The sequence below is a fragment of the Solanum stenotomum genome, chromosome 10 (assembly GCF_019186545.1).
Source record: "Solanum stenotomum isolate F172 chromosome 10, ASM1918654v1, whole genome shotgun sequence".
Classification (NCBI taxonomy): domain Eukaryota; kingdom Viridiplantae; phylum Streptophyta; class Magnoliopsida; order Solanales; family Solanaceae; genus Solanum; species Solanum stenotomum.
Window position 1 is genome coordinate 27,349,386 of NC_064291.1, and position 25,780 is coordinate 27,375,165.

Here is a 25,780-nt window from a genome sequence, read left to right on the forward strand (position 1 = left end):
CTATTACATTAGCTTTATTCAGATGATAAAAAATGATCAATCATAATCCTTAAGTAACTCCAAACACTGTTGTTGTCTCAAATTGAGATCCCTCTTGCTAAAACTATCCTAAAAGTAGCAGTGATCTGTGAAAATCTCACTTACCCGTCATAAACTCTTGCATAAGCTAATCACATGTCTTAGTGTGCAATCATTGTAAGTTAATAAAAAACATAGCAAATAGCATGAAGAATACTCTCAAAACACAAGGTATATGTGGGCAGATCATAATAAATAGGCATATAAATACGCCCAAGATCACTCAACCTAGTTAAGTCATCCACTTCAGTAACACAACTACGATACTTGACCCTCAAAACACATTCTCGATTCAAACTTTAGCTCGAAATCAAGGATAATTTCTCATTTTTAAGTAGTCGAGCCTTATTCTATTCCATCAAAAGTGACTATACCTCAACACAAGCAGGAACTCTGTCAGGCTCTGAAGTCTATAGTCTCATAAAGATTTATCCAAGGACTGAACATCTATATACAAAGATCCCTTCTCGACCTGCAACATTGTCAAGTTACCATGTTAACTATCTTATAACCCTATGCATCAGCTACTACATTAGTTTTATCTGAATGATAAAAATTCATTAATCATAATTCATAAGTAACTCCAAACACTGTTGTTGTCTCAAATTGAGATCCCTCTTGCTAAAAAATATCCTAAAAGTAGCAGTGATCTTTGAAATTCTCACAATGTATACCATAGAGGTAATGCCTTCAAATCTTCAAAGAAAATACTATTGCTGGCACACCTAGATCATGAGTAGAATAGTTCTTCTTCTCGTGAACCTTCAACATGTGTGATGTTTGATCCACAACCTTTCTCTTTGGCTTATATAGAATTCTAATATCTTTTTCTAAATTTTGAGGGACCTCTATTTAGAGTTGTAGGATGAATGAATTGTGATAATAACAAAATTTTTTCGACCAATCATCTTGGAGTTGACACAACAACATTTGATTAGTCAGAACAAATCACATGTATACATAACCCCATTTCTTTAGCCTTTGATTTGACTAGGTATAGTATATCATTTTGACATATAACATGATTCTATTGGTTCATACATTTGACCATTGACACATAAATGAAATCAATGTAGGTATCTAGGATAAGTTGACTTTTTGTACATGATAAAATGGATTCATCATTTGTAGTCCAATTAAATAAGCTAGTGGAATGTATTATTTATACCTTATAAAATCATATTTAATGAACTTAATTGAACAATTAATTCAATTATTAAATTTGTTGTGGATTAAAGTTTAATACAATTTTTTTTGTTATTAAAAAAAAAGAAGAGAGTAATTCTCATATGGCTAGTGAAATTTGGGACAGAAGGATTTACGAAATTTATCATCAGGTAAAGATGAAGCAATTGTAGGCTATTTACTGTTTAATTTTGTTTTTGGATTGATTTTGGATATGAAGGGGAAACCCTAGTTTTGAGATAGGAGAAAAAATGGGAGCTTCAATGTGGAGTCTACAACTTCATACCGTCTCAGTTCCGGTACCACTTGAGGCATTCCGGAGGTATACTAGGACTAGGAAGAGGACCTTCAAGAAGCTTAACGTAGTTGCAAATGGTGATGCCAAGAATTCGAAGAATCTTCCGCACCAAGTTATGGTTGTCAAGTCCAACAAACCCAATTTTCCTCTTCTACTGCAACACGCTGTTACCAAATTACAAGAGAGCGTCAAATCTCTACCTCCCGCTACCCTCCTGGTAAATGGCTCAACATGTCTATATTCATATCACTTTTTTGTTCTCCCTGCTATCTTGTGGTATGTGATATGATGTTTTGTTTCCTACTTTTTCTCGACATACCAACTATTTCTTTCTTCAGTGAGATTGCAAATTTTTCATGTTCCATCTGGGCTCTCAATAATTCCGATTAGATGTTCAGATCCAGTGCAATGTATTTATTGATTAAATTCACGACTAAAAGCAGCTTAGACCTTGTATTCACTTTTATTTAGAGACCTTTGGGTTCTAAGATGGAGACCAGGTTCGGTAGAGGACCCATTGGTCAAAGGAAAGGGAAGGTCCTGCTTTCTTCATTTTGGCATTTTCTCTTTAATACATGTGTTTTTATTGCAGGTAAAGAAACATTCTGGTGTAAGTTTAGCAATTGCACTATCTACCATGGTCACCTTGTTGGTTATTTTGGTGAGGAGTTATGTTGCAAAAAGGTCAAAACGCAACCGCCCTGGGTCTGTAGCTGATCTTGTCAGGCGTGGTCAATTAAGATCGGATAGAAGAGGCATGTATGGATCATTAACCTTTTGAATTGCTTGTCTATGATGTATTTCTTCTTCTGTTTCATTACTTTTCAGGATGTAGATTCTCCTCATATGATCATATTCTGCTGAGATGATAATTTTTTGAAATTCAGTGCTTGCATAGTTTTTAAATGCTGCAATGCATGCTTTTGCTTATTGATTTGTCTTGAAATTCAGATCAAATCCTCTTAAATATGATGACCCATTCAATAATCCATTAGTGAAAATCAGCAAGAGCAATTCAACTGTAGAGATGTGTGGGCAAGTGTACCGTTTGGCACCAGTAACTCTTACCAAGGAGCAACAAGCTGTCCATCAGAAGCGGAGATCACGTGCATATCAGTGGAAGAGACCAACATTGTTTCTTAGAGAAGGTGATTCAGTGCCTCCTGATGTGGATCCTGACACTATCAGGTGGATTCCTGCAAATCATCCTTTTGCAACTACTGCAAGTGAAATTGACGAGGATCTGGCACAAACTAATGTTTATCAGAAGCACGGTGTTCCATTCCGTATTCAGGCAGAACATGAAGCCCTGCAGAGAAAACTTGAGGCACTCCAAAGTGTAAGCAATCATAACCCCTAATATTAGTTTATAAATGTGGTAAAGAAAAGCAAATGCACGACATGATTCTCACAGTTGTTAAAATCTTTACATCTTCAGGCCGGTTACCACCGATATCACCTTAGACTTCCTGGTTTTATAAGTGTGTTCAATACATTTTTATAACAGCATATGCCATTACACTGTTGCATTATCATTTGTCAAATTGCAATATCAATTACATTCATGCAAATGTTATCTGATTTGTAGCTTAACTGCAAGATTCTCCAGGTTTCTTGTGTTAAAATTCTGGGGGAAGTTAAAATAATGCATACTTTGTTTTCCTTTTATTTTAAGCGATAAACTGCTTTATGTATTGTGAAAAATAATGGACATCTAGATGCTAAATTCTAAGCTTGCAGTAAGAAGGGAAAAGAATAGACAGGAGACAGGACAGAACCTCCCATCTCAATTAAATGGAAAGAGATGTTAGCTGCAGAGTTGCTTGCACATTGGTGAAATTTCCCTAGACATTGTTGTTATACATAGTTGTAGTAGCAACGAAACACCCCACTTTTGCGTCATGGATTTTTTCCTATTTTAATATGGTCGTTCATAGTGCTTTGAGGGTTATCTGGTTTTCCCTGAGTGTGAATTTCGTATAGGTTGATATACTTGTGCGTAAATAGGGAGCACAAAAGAATTTGAAACCAGTAGCAGTAAAAAAATGTGAAAAAAATGACTGTCTAGGAACACTAATTGAATTGTGTTCGAGTCCTAACTAGTTTCTATATACGTCGTTGCACGTTAATAATATCGTGTAATGGTCATGTCAATTATTTATACGCAGGCACAACAATGGACATTATCTGAACCTGCAAAAACTAATCAATTTAGTTAAGTTAGATAATATTGTTATGGACTTGTAGTTTGAAAAATTGCAATGTGATCATACAATACCCTTTTTTTTTGGGTCATGAAGATTATATTAACTTCAAACAAGATTTACAAGGGAGGCAGTAGCTACCATAGTGGAGTACATATTGTTTATAGCAGTAGCTATGCTATTATTAGCATTACGAACATTCCTATCACTAGTAGTATTTGTAGTAGCTTGTGATGGGTAGTTACAAAAAGAGAGTAATTTTGCTGGAGCGTGAGCACATCTCACGAGACATATCTCGTCGTGGTGACACCTCCCTGATCTGCTTCTAGGAGATCCTTAACAAAAGCAGGAGGTTGCTATACAAGGTTGGTGCTGCTTCCACTGAATGATTTTCGTAAGACTTCTTTTGTACTTTTAACGAGGAGTGAGAACATATGTTGGCAATAGCTATTGAGTATTAATCAAGTAACAAATAGTTAGAATGTCTAACCAATAGTAACAAAGAGTTAGAAGATCTGACGATCATGTGATATGTTCAAAGTTACCAATATAACCTGTTTCAAATAGAGTGATTCAAAAATTAAATTATTCAATTTCTGCTTGATAATATATGCCTTGTTACCAAATAGGAAAATAGGTCCAAATATGTACTTCAAACATATAATTTGAAGATAAATAATATGTCAAGACAACTATAGTTGAAGCACTATTACTGGGTACTAATTTGATATCTGCTAAAGTTGCTTGAATGCTTGTAGTAAAATTGAGATTTTGTAAGCAAATCATTTTTATTTAAAAAGGACAAGCTCATCACTTAATTAGAGTCAATTACACATTTGGTGCAGTTGCCAACTTTTATTTTAGCGGATTCCCTTAATGCGTACTACACATTAGGTGAGGTGCCATGGTGTATGTTTTTGGAGATGACATTTTTTGATCAAAGAGACTCCGGGTGGAGTTAACAATAGGTTGGAGGTGTGGAGACTGACTCTGGAGTCTAAAGGGTTCAGGTTGAGGAGGACCAATACAAAGTATATAGAGTGTAAATTTAGTGATGCGACACATGAGGAAGGTGTGGAAGTGAGACTTGATGCACAAGTTGTTCTCAAGAGGGAAAGATTTAAGTATTTGGGGTCTTTGATACATGGAAATGGGGAGATCAACAATGATGTCAAACATATTAGTGCGACATGGATAAAGTGGAGGCTTTCATTCGACGTCTTGTGTGACGAGAAGGTACCACCAAAACTTAAAGGTATGTTCTATAGAGTGGTGGTTAGATCGACTTTGTTGTATGGGATAAAGTGTTGGCAAGTCAAGGTTTAGAAGATGCAAGTGGTGGAAATGAGGATGTATGAGTGGGCATACTAGGAGCGATAGAGTTAGGAATGAGGATATCTGGGACAAAGTAGGAGTGACCTTTGTAGTAGACAATATGATGGAAATGAGACAAAGATAGTTTGGGCATGTGAAAAGAGGTGTGAATGCTCCACTGAGGATGTGTGAGAGGTATGACATAGTGGGGTCGAGGAGAGGCAGAGGTAGGCCAAATAAGTATTGGGGAGAGGTGATTAGACATGATATGGAACATCTTTAGCTTATCGAGGACATAATCTTAGATAGGAGGGTATGGAGGTCGCAAATAAGGGTAGAAGGTTAACAGGCAGTTAGGAGTTGTCTTATTACTAAGCAATTCATGTATTTGGCTTAATGCTAGTATAGAGCATTATGTCAGTCGCAGTATTACCCTATTCATGTAGTCTTTGACCTTTTGTATCTGATATCACCTATTCATGTAGTCTTTTTTTTTGATAAAGTAAAGTTGTATTCCTCAGCAATGAGGGTATGCTGGCAACCATCAAAAAGATTTACATCAGTGACCCAAAAAAGACCAACTCAAGAAATTGCTACTAAACTTATAAAAAAGAGAAAAAATTAAAAATCTGTCCAGCATCCTCTATACCCTCCTCATTACACCAAAAACAGAAGGTCTTCATACAATGCCATTTGATCTTTTGTACTGATTCTGCAGTATTGTCCATACACCTCTTGTTTCTTTCTCTCCAAATAGTCCACCATATACAAGAGGGTATCATGTTCCACCATTTCTTCTGGCTCTTACTCCCCCCCCTTCTCACCCAGCAACTAAGAAGGTCTGCAGTGTGTTCTGGCATTGTCCAGTTTGTGTGTGTTCTGCTTAGAAAAATGGTCCATAATTGAGCAGTGACTTTGCAATGGAGGAATAGATGGCTATTAGTCTCATTTGTCTCATTACACAGTGAACACCATGAAGCTATTTCAAAGCCTCTTCTTTGCAGCTTCGCATGAGTTAGGCATGCCCTTCTAGCCACTAGCCATGAGAAACACCTCACTTTAGTTGGCACTTTATTTTTCCATACCTTACTCCATGGTCCAGAGATTTCCCCTGGGAGTTCCTTCACTTTCCTATTGTACAATCTGTTGATTGTATCTGATATCACCTATTCATGTGTTTAGGTGATCGCACCTTGTTATTGTTGTTTTTGTTACATTTCCTTGCTTATATCATATATTTTCCGCGTTGCAATTAGTTGTCATATTTCTCTCTACTGCTATTTTTCTTTTAGTTGCTGCTTTGATTTGCTTGAGTCGGGGGTTTCTCGAAAAACCTCTCTACTTTGGAGAGGTAGTGGTAAGGCCTGCATACATAGTATCCTCCTCAGACCCTACTTTGTGGGATTTCAGTGGGTATGTTGTATCCCATCCAACTTATGATTATTTTGTCCCATTTGCAGGATAAATTTATACCATCAACCAAATGCAGTATAAATTTTATCCCACACTTAATCCTCGAATATCCCATCTTATCCCATTCAATTTGGGATTATTTTGTCCCAATTCCCAGGTGGGATAAATTAGTCGAGGACTATTATCCCAGGATAATTTAGTTCGCGTACCAAATGACCCCTTATAGTGAATTTTCCGCCGTTCTGTCAATACTATGTATTGCGATCCTCGGCTTGTTCATTGAGAGTCACCGTCTCTGAATCTTTTAAAAGATCAGCTAGTCTGGGAACTTTCCAATCAAAGCTAGTAAAGTTGTAGTCCACCTTAGGATATTGCATTTCTTTTACATTGGTGATCTCCCTCCCCTCTGTTCATTTCTTGTTTGGGACTAAGGTGTAGTTGAAATACTTTTTCGTTCTTGTTTTGGGAAAAGTTAATTAAACCTTTTCATACATTAGCATGAACAAGATACTCTGTTTACATAAAAAAAATACAGACAGCCTTGCTTCTGGAATTCCCTTTTTGTCGTCAGTTGGTTCAGTTTAATACCCTTTTCTTTGGATAAGGTTAATACTCCTTAGGCTTAAGAACATGTTCCAGATTTCTCTTGCTGCTTTTCAATGTATGGACTAGTGGGTTGTGTCTTCCATATCCTTACAGCACCTACAACATCTGTTGCATATGTAGACCCTTTTCTTGACAAATCATGTTGTGTCAAGTGTGCATCATGTAAGGCTGTACTTTAAGAGCTTTGTCGGTGCTTTTTTTCCGAAACTGATGGGCAAGGTTATTTGCATTCTATTTCTTGTCAGCTTCTTCTCCTGAACTGTTTATATTCTCTCTTCACTAAAATTGTCCCTGTGTATTGCCTCAAATAATTCTTGCTTTTCACCTTCCCGTTTTACTTTTTCCAACATCCGTAAAAGTGGTCAGATTGTCAATTCACAGTTCTGCCGTTGTTCCAAATTTCAGATTCTGTTTCCCATTATTCCTGCATTGTGCAATAGTTTCAACTTTTTAGGAAATTGGTCTCTCAGAGGTCCATGTCCCAACCATGCATCCTCCCAAAATCTCACCTTCTTCCCATCTCTCAATTCAAGACTCATATTTAACCCGAGTTTGTTAACATCACCCAATGAAAGACCACACAGGTGGCAAACGGAGAAAATGACCAAAATGGTCTTTAATGTATGGGTAATGCTTTTTCTTGGTCTGTAATATAATTCACTTTATTGATATAGTCCTAAATGTATAACAAAAATGTTCATTTTGGTCCTCAATATATTTGACCGGATTGAAATGATAACAAAAGGTGTTCTTTTTTGTTTTTACCCTAAACCTAACAAATTTATTAAAAAGAAAAGTGTTAAATTTACCTGTTGATCCCATATGGTTAACAAAATCCACCATTGTTGTCTTCTTTGTTAGCTCTAGAATATGCATGTACACAGAAAGGATCAGACATGAATATTTTTTTTGTTTGGATCCCTTTTTGTAACTTTGAGGGAAAACAGAAATGAGTACTAGGTAAGTAGAATAATATTTTAGAAAAGAGAAAATAGTAAATTTTGTTGGAGAACGTAGGAAAAATGATGTTAGATTTTATGGAGTACTTTTTTGGAGCTAACAAAGAAGACATCCATAGTGAATTTTATTAGCCACGTATGTCCACAGATAAATTTAATTTTTTTTTATTAATCTGTTATGTTTAGGATAAAAGACCAAAATAAACACATTTTGTTATACATTAAGGACCATTTGTGAAATATATTAAGAATCAGAATGAACATATGTGTTATACATTAAGAACCATTTCAATCGAATAAAATATAGGGAAAAAGGACAAATATACCTCCGAACTATTGAAAATGGTATGCATATACTCTTCGTTATACTATTGAGACACCAAAGTCCTTGCCGTCCAAAAAGTGGAGCACTTATATCATTCACACTAACGGAAGGACACGTGGCACCATCTCAATAATTTGCTCGATTTTTATTTTATTTTTACTCAAAAACTAAAATCCCACCCAATTATATCCTAACCCACTTAAGACCCGAATTAACAAACCCTAACTACACATATTCTCAAAGAAACTTCGCAATTCGCAAAATAATAATCATTCACTCGACTTCAGTTCATCGAGTTGACTCGTTGCCATGTCCGACCACCAACGAACTCAGAAGGATGATCCTTCCTGCTTAATTACAACTCCAATGAACTCTGAATCGCCTCTGATTTTCTCTCCAGTTGGCTCTTCTTTCTCTCCTGTAACCTCTATCGCTCTTGCACCCAGACCATCTCCGATTGAATTGTGTAGTTCATATACTAATTTATACTCTCAATTTGGATAAAGTTTCCAGCTTTTATGTGCTTTACTCTTTTTGTTGGATGAGATAGCGTGTTACTTCAAATTAGTTTATTTGTTTGATTTTTTATTGAAATTTTGTAAAAAATGTGTTTCTTGGGTTTACATAGTCACGAAGAATCGTAGAATAGATACACAATTTTCACAGCCAGTAGACGGATTGAATAGAGCCAGATTTACATATGAATTAGATTAAGCTGAATGGAGAAGACCACAAAGACAAGCAAATTTTGGGGCTTTCCAGATTTTGAGAATTTTGTAGATATGGACCAAGTGGTCAAGAAAGTGTCGTGTTTGTACCAGCACTCGTCGACGCCGATGGAATGTAAAATGACGATAAGGTTGGGAAGATCTTTGTCGATTGATTCGAATTCTCCGCGAAGAAAAGGACGAGATGATTCCAAAAGGAAATGAAGATATGGGTTTTCAGTAGGAGAAAGAGAACTCATTGATGAAGGCATTTTTCTTTTTGCTTGGTTGAAGAACAATGGAGGATGCAAGTATGGAGGAAGAAGGAGGATATGGTGGCTATATGAAGAAGGATAAGAATAGTAGTTTGGGTATATTATTAGGGTGTTAGTGAGTGAGTGGGTTAGATAATTATTTGGGTGGGTGTTTTTTAGTTTGGGTGGTCTTTTTTGGTGAGTTTAAATTAAGTGAATAATTGGGTAGATGCACAAGATGGTTCCACGTGTCCGTCCGTTAGTGTGAAGGATATAAGGGCTCCACTTTTTGGACGGCAAGGACTTTGGTGCCCCAATAGTATAACGAAGGGTATATGCGTACCATTTTCGATAGTTCGGGGGTATATTAGTCTTTTTTCCCTAAAATATATTAGGAACACGTTAAGGACCATTTTGATCATTTTCTCGTGGCCAACGAGTATAGTCTGTCCACAATTTTGATGTATTTATCCATATAATCTATCAATTGTTGACCACGTGTTTTAATTTCTCCTTGTATGCATTAGACTGTGCATGCATAAATCATGCTGGATGTCAATGGCAGTTCAATCAATTTGGAGTTTTACTTTCTTCCCATTATTAGTAAATGGCATGAAATCCCTTGATGTCATCATTACAGGAGCAAAAACTTGGTAAACTAGTGATAGATCCTGGGGCTGCAAAAGATTTTGAGAGGCCATTCAAAACACGACTAAAGACAGAGGAGCAGCTCGATCAAGGCCCAAATAACCGGCAAATGGGCTCCAATAGTTCAGAATCAGAGGGTGCTCGTGATTCATTTATGAACAAGCATAGTTCTGAAGAAATGGAGAAACCCTAGGTTTGTTTCAATACCGTTTTGTAAATTCTGTTAGAAATAGGTTAATGGCCAAGTTTGAATGAAGACTTGATAGTCATGTTTTCAGTCCTGACGTTGCTGTGTTCCAACAGCAGCAGAAATGAGACTGTAAATTTAAGTTTATTCCTTTGCAGCCAACTGTCTGTCTATACCTATTATTTCATTCTGGTAGTAGTGGACTTAACTTTTGTAACATTTGCCTATTCATTCCCTCGACTCAGGTTTTAAACCAATGGCGGAATCATTCCAGAACCTCCGCTCAGGTCTGTTTTATTTTAAGGAAAAGGGTATGATATACTCCTTAACTTTGCAATTTAGAGTTGATATATCCTTCGTTATTAAAGTGATTCATATTGTTACAAAAATGACTTTGATATACCCTTTTGCTCCAATGGATTTGAAGAAATTAATTTTAAATTAATTTTTTGATTTTTCATTTTTAAAAATCCGTATTATATTTGATTCTTCTCTCATGTGATTTTCTTTTACTTTTTTGATTCAATAGCTAATTTGAGTATTATTTTGATGGTTAAATTTATTTTACATTTTTTTTTTTTGTAAAATTTATCATCCCTATTTTTTTTTTACAAATATAAAAAATAAATTACAATATGGCTGTAAAAAATTAGTTTTAATTATTTTTTCCAACTTTTTTTCGCTTATACTATTCACTTTGTTTCTTTTCATATTTTTACATTGAAGAATGAAAGAAAAAAATGAAATAAAAATAGGAAACTCAAATAAAGATAATAAATATATCTATAAGGGAGATATTTAATTAAAATTTGAATTAGTTGTTGAATCTAAGAAGTCAAAATAAAAATGATCAAATATACTCGTTTGTTGGAGGATCATTGGATCATATATAATATGTGATTTTTTTTAAAAATAAATTAAAATTAATTTTTTGACTTTAGTTAAACGAAAAGAGTAAGTGTGAACCACTTTTTAACGGTGGTATGTGAGCATTTTCACCATGAAAGGTTACTCTAAATTACAAAAATGACGGGTATATCACGCTGTTTTTCTTTTATTTATTAATACTAAATTTTCTTGTGGTTAGAAATGTTGAAGTTGTTTTTTCTGTGATAACTTACCTTGGGTTACATGATAAAATTCTAAAATATTCCAAAATTATTCGTTGATGTCTCATATATATATCATAAGTTGTCAAGTGATAGCCTAAAGTTAACACACTTGGCAATAATTGACTAATTAAGAAATTCTTAACTAATTAGTATTTTTTTAAAAATAAAAATTGTTTCAGAAATCTATCAAATATATTGGGTAATCGTATCAGTTTGAAAATTTAATGAAACTCTATTTTTTTATTTCACTATTTTAAATCCAATTCTCATTTATGTTAGTTCTGCAATTCTCTTGCATAAGATACTACATTGCATAATAATTCTCAAACAGAATTGTTTACAAATTTCAAGAATCGAAGAAATGGATCGATTGAATACGTAACTGTGGTAATACATAATTGCGGTAACAACTTAAATTTTGTGCTTCTCATATTTATATAGCATTATTATTATTTCATTACTTATTTTGCAGATGATGCATGATTTTTCAAAGATGTTGGATTGACGGTATGTTTTTTCTTTTTCTTTTCTACTAAGAAAAAAAAGTGATCAGTAAAAATTTCAATGGAGTATGAAACTGCTACATGGAAATATTAAATGTGATCCATCTACTTGTATGTTATTATAATTTTTTTGAAATATCTTACATAATTATTTGAATATATAGTTACCTTCAACTTATTTAATCTACAATGAAAGTTCTAAAGGCAGCACCCATTCAACAGGGATTGACGATTCATGACTCAATTTTTTTCCGAACTGTGGTAACAACTTTGAATGGATGTTCTCACTCTATATATATAAATCCTGCATTTTTTTTGAGTTGCAGATCATTTTTGAAGTTTGCAAAAGTTTTTGTTTTGATTTTATTGCTACCTATATCTGTTTAAAGGTATTTGTTTTATTTTGTTTAAAAACATCAACTTTGAGATGGAAAGAGTAATAAGGCTCTTGGGGATTAACTTAGGTTCCTGATGGCTCCAATAAAAAGAATAGAGAGAGATGCATACAATAATCGAATTTATTTGTTAGATTTATTTTTTTTTTGCTACGGAGACATGACACATAAAGCACAAAATTTCATGAAAGTTGGTGTGAAATATGGAAGTCAAACACAACTTCTTAAGTTCATATTCAAGAGGAATTGGATTAAGTTGGAAGAATAAATTATTTGTTCCTTATATTCTACACATTATTATTGTAACTACATATGGATATTTAAAAGTAATGTTTTCTATCTCTACTTTTTTATATGCTATTGGTGTAATTATTTTATATATGAAACATGCGTGGGGTTCTACTTATTAATAGTAGGATGTGCATGATATGGTATATATCAAATGCTATATTGAAATCAAAAAAATTAATATAGTGGTTGGAATTTTATGGTATTTGGTATGCATTTTTAAGAATTTTGATATTCGATATGCATGGTATTTGAGAATACTGTATCAAAGTATATAGTTTCATGTAAAATTTATATACATGTAATTAAATAATACTAGCAAATATATAAAAGAGTAACTAATTATATAGATGTTGAAATTTTGATTACTCTATCTTGATTTTAATGTTCTTTTTGGGTGATTGATTGACAAAGATAATTGTTTGTACTTTATTTTGAACATTTTTGCACGTATAAGATATTAGTATGATATAATTGATACGTTTCTTGAAAACCTAAGTCATAATTCTTTATTATACGAATATATGTAATTTGACGACTTTAAGTTGACAAAAGTATGGTTATCGATTTACCGTACTGTAAAATATCAAAATCGAACTTTAAAATATCCAATTGTACCAAATTATTTGGTATGATAATTGTATGGTATTTTTAAAAATCGTAACCGAAATTATGGAACTAAACTTTTCAATATCATACCATGTCCACCCGTAATTACAAGTACTTGATAGCATAATGCCATTCATGTTTCATACTCTTATCATTTCACCTAGAGTATTCTCTTATTTTATTTGTCTAATTATATTATGGATACAAATATAGAAAATCGGATAGAGGAGATATAGATTTGGTATCGAATATTATACAAGTAAATATTATGTCACAAAGGAAGAACAACACAAAGAGAAGAAGAATCTATATCTATATTAAAGTAAGGACAGAAACATTATAAGTTGTGAAGTGGCAGCCTAAAGGTTAACACACTTGACAATAATTGACTAATTAAGAAATTATTAACTAATCAGTATTCTTGTCTCAAAATATTGCTTCACAAACCCATCAAACAATAAAATTTCAGAGCGATGTGTAAAGAAATGTCAGAAATTAGAATTGGCTTATGGTAAGATGCATTTTCAGTTTTTACACAGAAATAACGCCAGTTGTCACTTCCTCCCCTGCTCGGAAAAGTAGTTGTTATAGTAATGGCTATTTTTCTATCATAGGGCTACAATATAGGCATCGGTGAATTTATCGTCCTTCACTCAAGGTCAGATCTTAACTAATGGATTCGTTAAATTGAGCGATTTTATTGATACAATAAATTGAGTGATTATATTAATAGAATAACACGTTACTTTTGTGTGTATTAAAGTATGTAAATATACAGTACAATTATTAAATACTATTGAAAAGGGGATATGTTGTTCATGACAGAACATAACTAATAAGGCAAATTGTTAAGTCTTAGCATAAGTAAGTACCATCAAACATCGTACTAACTAATTAACAGTACGACGCTCGACTATACATGTCATACAACAACAAGCAAAGTTGCGTGTCTAGTCATTAAGTATGGTGTAATGAATACTGAATTACAAATCGATATTATGTACTACTGTAATGTAGATTAACCAAAAACTTTTTTGTGTATATGGAGCATACATGTGCAACACCCATGCACCTCACGTTACCATACTCCTTTCACACACAACACAATCCTTCACAAAGAGACATGACTTCCAAGTCTCGCATTGTGGACAGTCACCAGCGATCATCCCCTAACAGACGCAACTACTCGCTATCCTTGCATTAAAACACTCCAGCACAGATTCTGCAACAAACAAACAACCAATATCCAACATCAGCAAAAAAACAAATAGGTATGCCCAGTTTCATTCTCTATGTCCTGTTACTGCCTTAGTATAACACACAGTCCTACCGGCGTTTGACAAATTGAATTCACAACATTAACTACAAGACAAGATGAAAACTACACTTCTCAGTTTGATATAACTTGACAAAAGTAGTAGACATCCAATCCAAACCAATGATGTATGTTACCCATTTTAAAAATGGAATTAAATAGCGTATGTCCATCTATTAGTTGTTACCACACCTCTTCCACCTCAAGTAAAAATAACAGGTGGTGACATAATGTATTGCTATTCTTAAAAACTCACCTTCCGCTTGTGTGGGAATGAATTACGCTTAAGGGCCGTAATGATTGATCCCCTCCAACAGAAATGTACCAATTATATGTGATAAGTGGTGAATTGACCATTTATGGATTTTCTTTCTGATTTCATGCTTACAAATAATCAAACACACTAATTATGTGTGTATTATGAGTATTCCAGGTGAAGAGCTATAAAAATGGGTTAAGAAGGAAAAGAGCCAAAAAGGAGCTAAACACAGGAGTTCTTCAAACAAGTTGAAGGCCAGGTCCTTCCCACTTGCGAAAGAGGACCCGCATTTTCTACTCAGCATCTGCAAAATAGTCCCACATGCATAAAACCGACCCCTCTGGCTGACAGCCTGCGGTGAAGCCCAAAGCTAATTGTGCCAAATATAGTACAAATACATTTTCATACATGTATCAGTCTCAAGACGAGGCAACCACATGCAACGCACGTGCGGTAAATCTAGTATATAAATTAATAATAGTAAAAGGATGGATTAATTTAAGCCCTTAGATTAAATTGGATGGTCAAGATTAAAGCTGAAGAAGCACAATCCATGTGCTTCCTACATGGCATGCCCAAATTGGCTGAATTAAAAGAACTTGAATTGCCAAGTTTTGCTCAAATTAAATCTATTTAAATTATAAACCCTTTCTTTATATTAAAAATAATTATTTTGCAAGATTAGCTTATTTGAAAAAAATAGTCATTCTTTGAAAATTAAATTAGTATAAATTAGTAACTCATCAATTAATTAAGCTTACTAATTTTGAATAATGTACGGAAAATATTTACTTTTAATAATAGAAATTGTATTTAAATAAAAAATCGATTCAATTCTTAAGAACGACATTTATTTGACGTAAATCTAAAAAATGAGAAATTAAGTAATATTTATAATATATTTAATTTTATAAGAAATATTATTTAAATTTATCGAATTAAATAAATAAATGAAAATATTTTCGTATTCCTACAAAATTTCGCAACATATATATTTTATTATCATATTCTTGAAAAAGTTTGTCATATGTATACATACATACATATATTTTTATTGTTATTATTGTTATTCCTATTATTATTATGAAAGCTTAATTAATTAAATATGGAGAATCAAAATTGGGTGTCAACAACTTTCCCCTTTCCTTTGTCCATGGAGGAGAGTAAAGAAGATGTGGACAAAGAAATATTGACACAATCCAATTTCAGGCGACCACCAAAATATACTTTGAACAACAACTTGACAAGAAATGTTTATGGAGTTATGGCCAAACTCTGGCTTCTGAGCTGCCTACATATCTCAGGTTTCATGAGAAATCAGGCCATATGTAGTTCGAGGATGTAGGAACATAGCAAATTTTGATTTAAATTTGCCCCAGTATCAAATTATGGTAATACTGAAATATTTTGGTGGTGAGGTACGAAGATATTAGCACAAATAGAGGGACGAGATATAGTCCTTAAGAAACTTGAACAAGAAATGCTCTGTAGCAATTTCTACTGAAGACCTATGGAAGAGAGATGAATTTTCAAAAAGATTGCCCAGTGTCGAGTCATAATGAACTGAGACATGAAAGAGTTATAAGTAAGATTTAAATCTGAACTTCTAAAAATCGAGTCGAGTTGAGTTTTAAAAGTGAATCCTTGACGTAGCTAGTGATGCTTGACATCACACTTACTTGCCCTAGTTTGCTGCTTAGAGGGAGTTCCTCGTTGTAATGTGTTGTCCTGCAAAACATGTAAAAGGGTGAAAAGTACCTGTTGCGGTTCAAAAAATTATAAATTGAAATAGTAATGTAAAGAGTAGAGTATAGATGTTCAAACGATTGTTGATGTCTCTTTTCGTGTTGTGAATGTAATGTAGGTAAAGTAACTTGTAATGTAGAGGTCTCTGTCTGGCGGGGCTGTTGTAATGTAAAATCCTGTATTTGGTTATATAAAACTTGTAATGTAAAGTCTCCGACTGGCAAGACTGTTGTAATGTAAAAGCCTGCATCTGGCTGTGTAGAGCTTGTAATGTAGACCTCTGACTGGTGGGGCTGTTGTAATGTAAAAGCCTGTATCTGGCTGTGTAAAGCTTGTAATGTAAATTTAATTGTTGGCGTATGACAATGTTGCTATGCGTGCATGCCCCCAGTCGGGGGAGCTTCAGTGATATCACTAGGATGTAATTTTTGATTGGCAGATTGTTGCTTCTTTTGCTTATATACAGGCTCCGTTTGGCGGAGTTCGGTCGACACTTTCTATGTAAAGCCTCCGATTGGCGGAGTTTGATGATGTTTGCTACGTACAATCTCCAATTGGTGGAGTTTGGTTGATGTTTGCTATGTACAACCTCCGATCAATGGAGTTTGAGTGACATTTGCTATGTACAACCCCAGACTTGTGGAGTTTGACGCTGTTAGACAGTGGTCGATGATTGGCGGAGTTGTTGATGAGGTTAGATTATAGGCTTTAGTTGGTGGAGTTATTTTGACAGAAATCTAACTATCATATTATCCAACAGAGGGCCCTCTTTTCTTCAGTATTTGATTTGGATCTTGAGCGTACCTACAAAAATTTAAATGAAATATTCTTAGACATAAGATGCAAGTTGAAGTACTTCTGGGAAATAAAGTAAGGAAAGAGTATTTTGGCTCATGATTGTGAGAAGTCAAATGGTGTTTCTGGTCATTCCTCGAGACTTGATGTTATTTTTCTTGATTCCTGTGTGCTTGCACTCAAAGAAAAATTTTAGTTTGGGAGGGAGTGTTGATTTGTATCGACTCGCGGACTGAAGCCTCGTACTGAAATCCTTCGGCACCTTTTTTGCCCGTACGTAGTTTCTTAACCTAGAGACTTGGTAGGAGGAAGAGTAGAAAATCTCTTTGAAAGGAAATATCTTGTTTTTTAGTAAATAAGTATATTACGTATATATATAGTAATCTCCAGCATTTTTAGATTATGAATGTTCCGAAGTCCATCGAGCTTTCCATTTTGTTGACTATATCAAACATTGTCTTCTTGTAGCTTCTACACTTCTGATGAAGCTTCCTTGGCTCTTTTGTAGATACTATGACGATCGAGATTCTTCATATTCTGAGGTTACGCTAACTATGAGGAAGTGTTTCCTAAGGGTGATTTTTTTTTGGAAATTATGCAGTGTATTGATCGAGCTTGACTTAGGCTGCCTACATATCCCAAAAATAGGAATCAGATCGTAACGTAGTTCGAATACAAGTGGGAGAATTAAAAGTATGTAATGCAATGACTGAGCTTGACTCAGGTTTCCTACGTATCCAAGTGGAATCAGGTCGTAACATAGTTCAAATACAAAAGAAAAGTGAAAAATATGAAATGCAATGACCGGGCTTGACTCAAGCTGCCTAAGTATCCAAGCGAAATCAGGTCAGGACGTAGTTCAATTACAATAGAGAAGAGTGAAAAATATGAAATGAAAATGACCAGGCCTGACTCAGGCTGCCTACACATCCAAGCGGAATCATGTTGTAACGTAGTTCAAATACAATAGAAAAGTAAAAAAATAAATATGAAATGCAATGACTGGGCCTTACTCAGGCTTCCTACGTATCTAAGTGGAATCAGGTCAGGACTTAGTTCAATACAATAAGAAAGTGAAAAATATGAAGGACCAAATCCGACAAGGATTGCCTACATATCCCACCGAAGGAATTCGGGTTGACCATAGTTCTAAATACATGAAAATGATGGTTTTGGGTTTTCTAAGGGAGACCGGATCCGATGTGGTTTGCCTATATACCCCACCGTGTGAAGTTAGGTTCAGACGTAGTTCTGTTACATTGAAAAATGCAAAAGTACCAGAAATAAACGCTAATCTTGAGGTCTTCAGATGTAGTATTTCTTGATGGCGTCTGAATTGATTGGCTCTGTGCTCACTCTGCCGTCCATTTCCCCTAAGATTACTGCTCCTCCATAGTACTCTATGAACCATGTAAGGTCCTTGCCATTTCGGTGCAGATTTCCTTTTGACTTCTCCTTGGTGAGGAAAGATCTTTTCCAATACTAACTGCCCTGGTGTGAAATGTCGAGGTTTGACTTTCTTGTTGAATGCTTTGGTCATTTTGTTCTGATAGAGTTGACCGTGACAAACTGCATCCATCCTCTTTTCATCGATGAACATCAAATGTTCATGCCTGCTACGATCCATTTTGCATCGTCCATACCAACCTCTTAGATAATCCTTAAAGATGGTATTTCCACCTCGGCATGTATTACAACTTACGAACCATAAATCAACATATAAGGGGTTGCCCCAGTTGATGTTCTGATTATGGTGCAATAACCGAGTAAAGAATATGATAGCTTCTCATACCATTGCCTGTGACTGCCTACGATTTTCCTCAAAATCTTCTTGATATTCTTATTTGCAGCCTCAACTGCTCCATTCATCTTTGGTCGGTAAACTGTGGAATTTCGATGATCTATCTTAAACCTTTGACAAGTTTCCCTCATAAGATCGTTGTTGAGGTTGACTGCATTATCTGCTATGATTGATTCTGGAATTCCAAACTGACAAACTGTGTTGTTGCAAACAAAGTCTGCCACTACCTTCTTAGTCACTACCTTGTATGTCGAAGCTTCAACTCACTTCATGAAATAATTGATAACTACTAGGATGAAACGATGTCTATTTGATGCTGGAGGCTCTATGGGTCCAATAACATCTATGCCCCAAGCGGCAATCGACCAAGGGGAACCTATCACATTGAGCTAATTCGGTGGAACCCGTATAAAATCTCCATGCACTTGACACTGATGACACTTTTGCACATACCAGATGCTATCTCTCTCCATGGTCATCCAAAAATATCCAACTCTGAAAATCTTCTTTGCCAAAGTGAACCCATTCATGTGAAGTCCACATGTTCCTGCATGTATTTCTTCCAAAATCCTTGTCACTTCTACGACGTCGACACTCCTCAACAATCCTAAATCCAAAGTTCTCCTATTAGGATTTCTCCGTTATGGAAGAAATGATTGGTCATCCTTCTTAAAGTCCGTTTTCGCTTGCTTGTGGCATTTTCAGGATATTCTTGTGTTTCTATCAACCTTCTGATGTCAAAGTACCATGGTTTTCCATCTAGTTCCTCATATACATGAAAACAATATGCATGTTGATAGTGTATCTCTACATCAACAGGGTTGATGTAATTTTTGTGTGGATGCTGAATCATCGAGGACAATATTGCCAAAGCATCGGCAAACTCATTTTGAGCTCGAGGGACAGGCTTGAACTCAATCCTTGTGAATCTCCTACTCAACTATTTTATGTAATGCAAATAAGGCAGGATCTTGACATTCTTAGTGGTCTATTCTCCTTGCACCCGATGAACCAATAAATCAGAATCTCCAATAACTAAGAGTTCTTTGTGTTCATGTCGATGAACATCTTGAGTCCAAGAATACAAGCTTCATAATCTTCCATGTTGTTGGTACAATAAAACCTAATCTTGGCTGAGATTGGGTAATACTGACCTGTTTCTGAAATTAAGACTGCTCTTATTTCAACTCCAATAGAGTTTGATTCTCCATAAAAAAACATCATCCATCCATCATACAACTCTAATATGTCTTCTCCTACAAACAAAACTTCTTCATCAGGTAAGTAGGTCGTGAGTGTCTTGTAATCCTGGTCCACCGGGTTTTCTGTGAGGTGATCAGCCATGGCTTATCCCTTGATGGCCTTCTGTGTCACGTACACAATATCAAACTCGCTTAACAAAATTTGCCACTTTGCCAATTTACTTGTAGGCATTGGTTTCTGAAAGATGTACTTGAGTTGATCCAATATTGAGATCAAGTACGTGGTGTATGCAGATAGGTAATTGATGCTTATCGTGAACAACGACACTAACCTACGATATGAGTGTCTACGATCGTTGATAGTATAGTAACCCAACTAAAGGTTAGGGTCGTCTCCCAAGGGAGTGGTTTTGAGAATTGATAGAAAAATAAAATTAAGCTCTAACTAGTCATAGCTAAAGACATTAAGGATTAAAAACATAGTAAATTAAAGGGGGTGACACGAAAGTGTCAAATATCGATTTGGGGGTTTTGTTATAAGTAGTAAAAAACAGCAAATATTAACAAGAAAATCAAGTATGGGGAAATGTTCTTGGGGTGTGACCGCAATACAAGTTGAGATAAGTAGTTGGGTAAATGCTTTTGAAAGGAAATTTGTAAGATAATAGTGACTAGGCTAAGCTTTAAATGGAAACAAGTTCCCTCTCGGGCAACTTACCCCTTTTCAAATGCGTTTCTCTCGGATACCCATTTGCCGCATGAAGACCAGCCTACGCCTTACCCCACTCACTTTCTCGAGCCGAGTATTAGGATATGGGACTAGGGCTCACCCTCTCGGGCTGAATCTCATGTCGACCCACTCCTTAGGCCATCAGTCTAGTGGTCTTGGTTTCGCGACCTCCCTCTTAGGCAAGTCGAAAACACATGGGTGACTTTGTATTTGCAACTACAAACCCTTCAGATTAAACCACAACCACTAGGTGAAATCACCATTAAACTACATCTAACCTATTAGCAAGCAAGACCCAACAATAATATTAACACATATTTGCTAAATCACACCCCAAGAATGGGGGGTTTTTAGCCACACATCAAGAAATAACAAAATACACCTAAAATGATAGTAAAATCAAATGGGTATAAGAAATTAAACCTTGATTTAAGCAAAGGAAGAAGAATGGAGAAGACCACTTCCAACTTGGGGAAGATGAAATTCTTCTTTCTTCAAGTCTCCCAAAAACCCTCTCCAAACTTGAGAAAAAAATATTTAAAAAGTACTATTCTATTCTGGAAATTAAAATAAATGTTCGACTCTCTAAAAATTAATAATAAGTTTAGTATTTATTATCTTCAGAAATTAGCGCTGGTGGATATTTGGGCGAAGTTAGTTGATATTGCTGATTGACTCGGCGACTCGCCCTTCGTCTGTCTCATCGCCATTTCATGCTTGCCTTCAGCATCTTCACGTTCTGGACCATTAGGCGGTATAGTACTGCTTCGCAAAACTATTCGGCGAAGCGCCGACTCTCCTTTCATCGCCTTTTTGATCCTTCTCCTTAAGGGCTACGCGTACTGAACAAAGGGCGGAGTAAATCCCTTCGGCGAATCGCCAAGTGTCCTTGGCGATGCTCGGGCTTCAGCTTCTTCATTCTTTTCACCCTTTTTGTCCCTTTTTTGCGCCTAAGTGTCCATGGTTCCACTAAAATTTCAAATACCTGAAACTTAAGAGTTTTCATAAGATATTTAGACAAAATAAGCGTTCGAGGACACTATTCTTATCAAAATAAATCCCTAAATGAGTCCAACTTGTGGACTCATCAACACCCCTAACTTAAACTTTTGCTTGTCCTTAAGCAAACTCAAGTTCAGCCGTTCAAAAAGGGTGTCTCAAACAGTGCTACACAAGACTCAATCATGAACATACACAACAAGATTCAAATTACTTATTGTCACGACCCAAGCCTAGGGCCTAGACGTGACCGGCGAATGGGGAACCCGAAGGAACCCCAAACAAGCCTCATAGCGTATCTTACACATCATTGGTCGCGGAAGCAATTAAAATGACCATAAGCGATAAGCATAATCAAGGGGGAAATCGGGACTAAGGGAGCAAGAAAAAAAGAAGAAGAAATGATACATAAATACCATAGATGAATCAAGCTCAAACATAATACACAACTTGTCCAACACCACCTCTAAACATAGGTACTTAAGCGGGGGCCAAGACAAACAACTGGGCTCACCCTCATAGACAAAACATAACTAAAAGGAAAAGTCTTATACATAGCAAAAGATCATAAGCAACGTCCCCGGAATGGAGGACTCACCAATAACCTTGATAGAAAATCGTATTAGCCACGCGGAGGACGAGGGTCAAGCGGTGCTCCGGTCCCTACATGGTGACATCATGTAGGCATAGAGTATGCGTTAGTACGTTTGAATGTACTAAGTATATGGGATGCAATGCAATGCAACAAGGGATGGACATCATAGGCAAAATGCATAATCGTACCCGATAGATAGCATATTAATGAGATGATATGTATAATGATGCTTATATAAAAATCATATTTAGTAGGGCATAGTATATGTGTAGTGAGTGACCATCAATATAGTATTTCCAAGGCCTACCACCCCCTTGGAGAGGCGAAAGAGGTACAAACCCCTCAATGTGGTTACCCGGGCCTACCACCCCCCGAGCTAGGGACCAAGGTACAAACCCCTCGATATGGTTATACGGGCCTACTACCCCCCGTACTAGGCAACCAAGGTACAAACCCCTCGATACGGTTATACGGGCCTACTACCCCCCGTACTAGGCAACCAAGGTACCAACCCCTTGATACGGTTACCCGGGCCTACAACCCCCCGAGCTAGGCTTGGTCGACTCACACACTATATAGAGAAAATCATATACATGTATCCATTTCATCATCATTTCAATACTTATATAATCATCCGACTCATAGGACGTACATTGGACCTTCCATTTCATAAGAATTCTATAAATGGCATTTTATCAAACATATGGTGGGCTACTTGTTCATGTAAATAAAATCATGTGTTTCAAGAGTACTAAGTCCAACCAATTTCAAAATCCATATAAAACAGCCCACCAACAACATACATATATATATACATATATAACAACCTTCATAATTTGATCATGGAGGCATGAAAACCATAAACATCATATAATCATTCCATTTCATGATAATATACAAAAATAGACCATAATAGGATGTGTAGTAATAATTCCATAATTCAAGAGTTCATAAATGATCATAAGGACCCATAAACTTGAAGTAAAATAGAGGATAAATGGTTGGACTTGTGGAAAGGAAGGTTTCCACAATCAACCCACATACCTCAACTTTGGAGAATTCTTGATGAAGATTGGAATGGAGAATTGCTTGAGATTGAATCTTGAATCCGGAATTAAAGCTTGGGATCCTTGAATTTGGTTGATGATCTTGGTGGAATTTTTGGAGAGGGTTTAGAGAGAGTTTTTGGATGTTTTGAAGTTAAATGACTAAGTATGGATATGTCCCCTTTTTATAAAAAAACGTCCCAACACTTAGAAAAAAAATTGAGGCGGGTGAACAGTGTTTTCGGCTACTGGAATTTGCATTTTCTGCCGGACAGGTTTTACGAAAATGGTCATAACTCCTTCATCCTAACTCGGAATGAGGTGAAACAAATTGCGTTGGAAAGCTAACTCACAGAGCTTTAATTTTGATAGTTTGAGCTCCTTCCAGTTCCTTGTGTGCTGAGAGATATGCCCCTTTAAAGTTGACCCTCAAAATCGCATTTTTTGCGATTTTCGAATTTTGATACGGTTGTTCTAAAATTCGGGTTAGACTCATTTCCCACTCAATTTGACCCCCTGAATAAGAATATGAAGTCGAATTTCCGAAATGATGCACGGATTTTGAGATATATGGAAATTACAATTTTAGGTGTTTTCGAAGCACATTTTCGGGCATTTTTGGGGTCGTTTCAATATCTCCCCCTTGGGAACATTCGTCCCCGAATGTCAAAGAAACGTACATGAGAAACACAAACATGGCAAATTCAGCCCACATAGGGATGCAACAATGCACTTACACCTCATTTCAAAAACTTCAACATAGTTGTAAAACCACAATGAACTTGTTAACTTAAACATGAATGTATGCAATGACATGGTGGCTGAACTTAAGACCTGAGATTTTATAAAGGGTTTAGATCAATACCTTAAGCTTGAGTGGAGTGGAAAAGATAAGGATATCGCCTTTGCATGTCCGCTTCGGCCTCCCAAGTCGCACTTTCAACTTGTTGATTTCTCCAAAGGACCTTAACGGAAGCCACATCTTTGTTTCTCAACCTCTTCACTTGTCTATCTAAAATCTGGACCGGAACCTCTTCATAGGTCAAATTATCTTCAACAACACCCACAACATCAAGAGGCACAATGGCATTCGGATCACCCACACACTTCCTCAACATAGACACATGAAATACCGGATGAACCAAATCCATTTCGCTAGGCAATTCCAACTCATAAGCTACCTTGCCAATTCTCCTCATCACCTTATAAGGACCCACGTATCTTGGGCTCAACTTGCCCTTCTTACCAAAACGAACCACACCCTTCATGGGTGACACCTTCAAATAGACCCAATCACCAACTTGGAATTCAAGAGCCCTTCTCCTCACATCGGCATAGGACTTTTGGCGACTTTGGGCCGTCTTCAACCTTTCTCTAATCATCCTAACCTTCTCAAGAGCCTCCATAACTAGATCTGGTCCTAACAAGGCCACCTCACCAACCTCAAACCACCCAACCGGTGATCTACAACGCCTCCCATAGAGAGCCTCAAAAGGAGCCATACCGATGCTAGAATGATAGCTATTGTTATAGGCAAACTCAATCAATGGAAGATGATCATCCCAACTACCCTTAAGCTCCAATACACAAGCCCTAAGCATATCCTCAAGTGTTTGGATAGTCCTTTCGGCTTGTCCATCCGTTTGCGGGTGAAAGGCCGTAGTAAGCTTAACTCTCGTACCTAGACCCCTTTGAAAGGACTTCCAAAAGTGTGAAGTAAATTGAGTACCACGGTCCGATATGATGGATAGAGGAATCCCATGCAACCTTACCAAGTCATGAATATATAACCTTGCATAATCTTCCGCCCCATATGTTGTCTTTACCGGTAGAAAATGAGCCGATTTTGTCATCCTATCAACCACCACCCAAATAGAATCAAAACCTTTTCTAGTCTTGGGTAAACCAACTACAAAATCCATATTAATTTCTTCCCACTTCCAAGTAGGAATCTCTATGTCTTGGGTTAGACCACCCGGCCTTTGATGTTCGGCCTTGACTTGTTGACAACTATGACAACCGGAGACGAATTTGGCAATGTCCTTCTTCATGCCTCCCCACCAATACACATCCCTCAAATCTCTATACATTTTGGTGGAACCGGGGTGAATGGAGTAGGAAGAATTATGAGCCTCCTCAAGAATTTTCTCCCTCAAACCATCAACACAAGGCACACACAACCTACCTTGGTACCTAAGGGCACCATC

General features: G+C 36.1%; 2 protein-coding genes across 5 annotated transcripts in view; one reads left to right on the forward strand and one right to left on the reverse strand.

Annotated features, from left to right (window-relative positions):
- Positions 1-25,780, reverse strand: part of LOC125878283 (aspartate aminotransferase, chloroplastic) — a 936,263-nt gene that overhangs the window by 899,605 nt on the left and 10,878 nt on the right. The window contains exon 1 of one of the 2 annotated variants that reach the window (XM_049559506.1): positions 21,367-21,374. The exons of the other annotated variant lie outside the window; for it this stretch is intronic. The gene's annotated coding sequence lies outside the window, so the exon portion shown is untranslated. Of the gene's footprint in view, positions 1-21,366; positions 21,375-25,780 lie in introns of those variants that run through there. 2 annotated transcript variants of the gene reach the window in all.
- Positions 1,433-10,513, forward strand: LOC125878290 (protein MULTIPLE CHLOROPLAST DIVISION SITE 1). Of its 3 annotated transcripts, none has more exons than XM_049559516.1 (5): positions 1,433-1,778; positions 2,154-2,320; positions 2,513-2,900; positions 9,984-10,184; positions 10,424-10,465. In XM_049559516.1, exons 1-4 carry the CDS (start codon positions 1,515-1,517, stop codon positions 10,182-10,184), a joined length of 1,020 nt encoding a protein of 339 aa, XP_049415473.1. In that variant the 5' UTR covers positions 1,433-1,514; the 3' UTR covers positions 10,424-10,465. The 3 variants fall into 3 exon arrangements, with proteins under 3 accessions (XP_049415473.1, XP_049415474.1, XP_049415472.1); XM_049559517.1 differs by lacking the exon at positions 10,424-10,465 and adding an exon at positions 10,270-10,288; XM_049559515.1 differs by having other exon boundaries at positions 1,434-1,778; positions 9,984-10,513.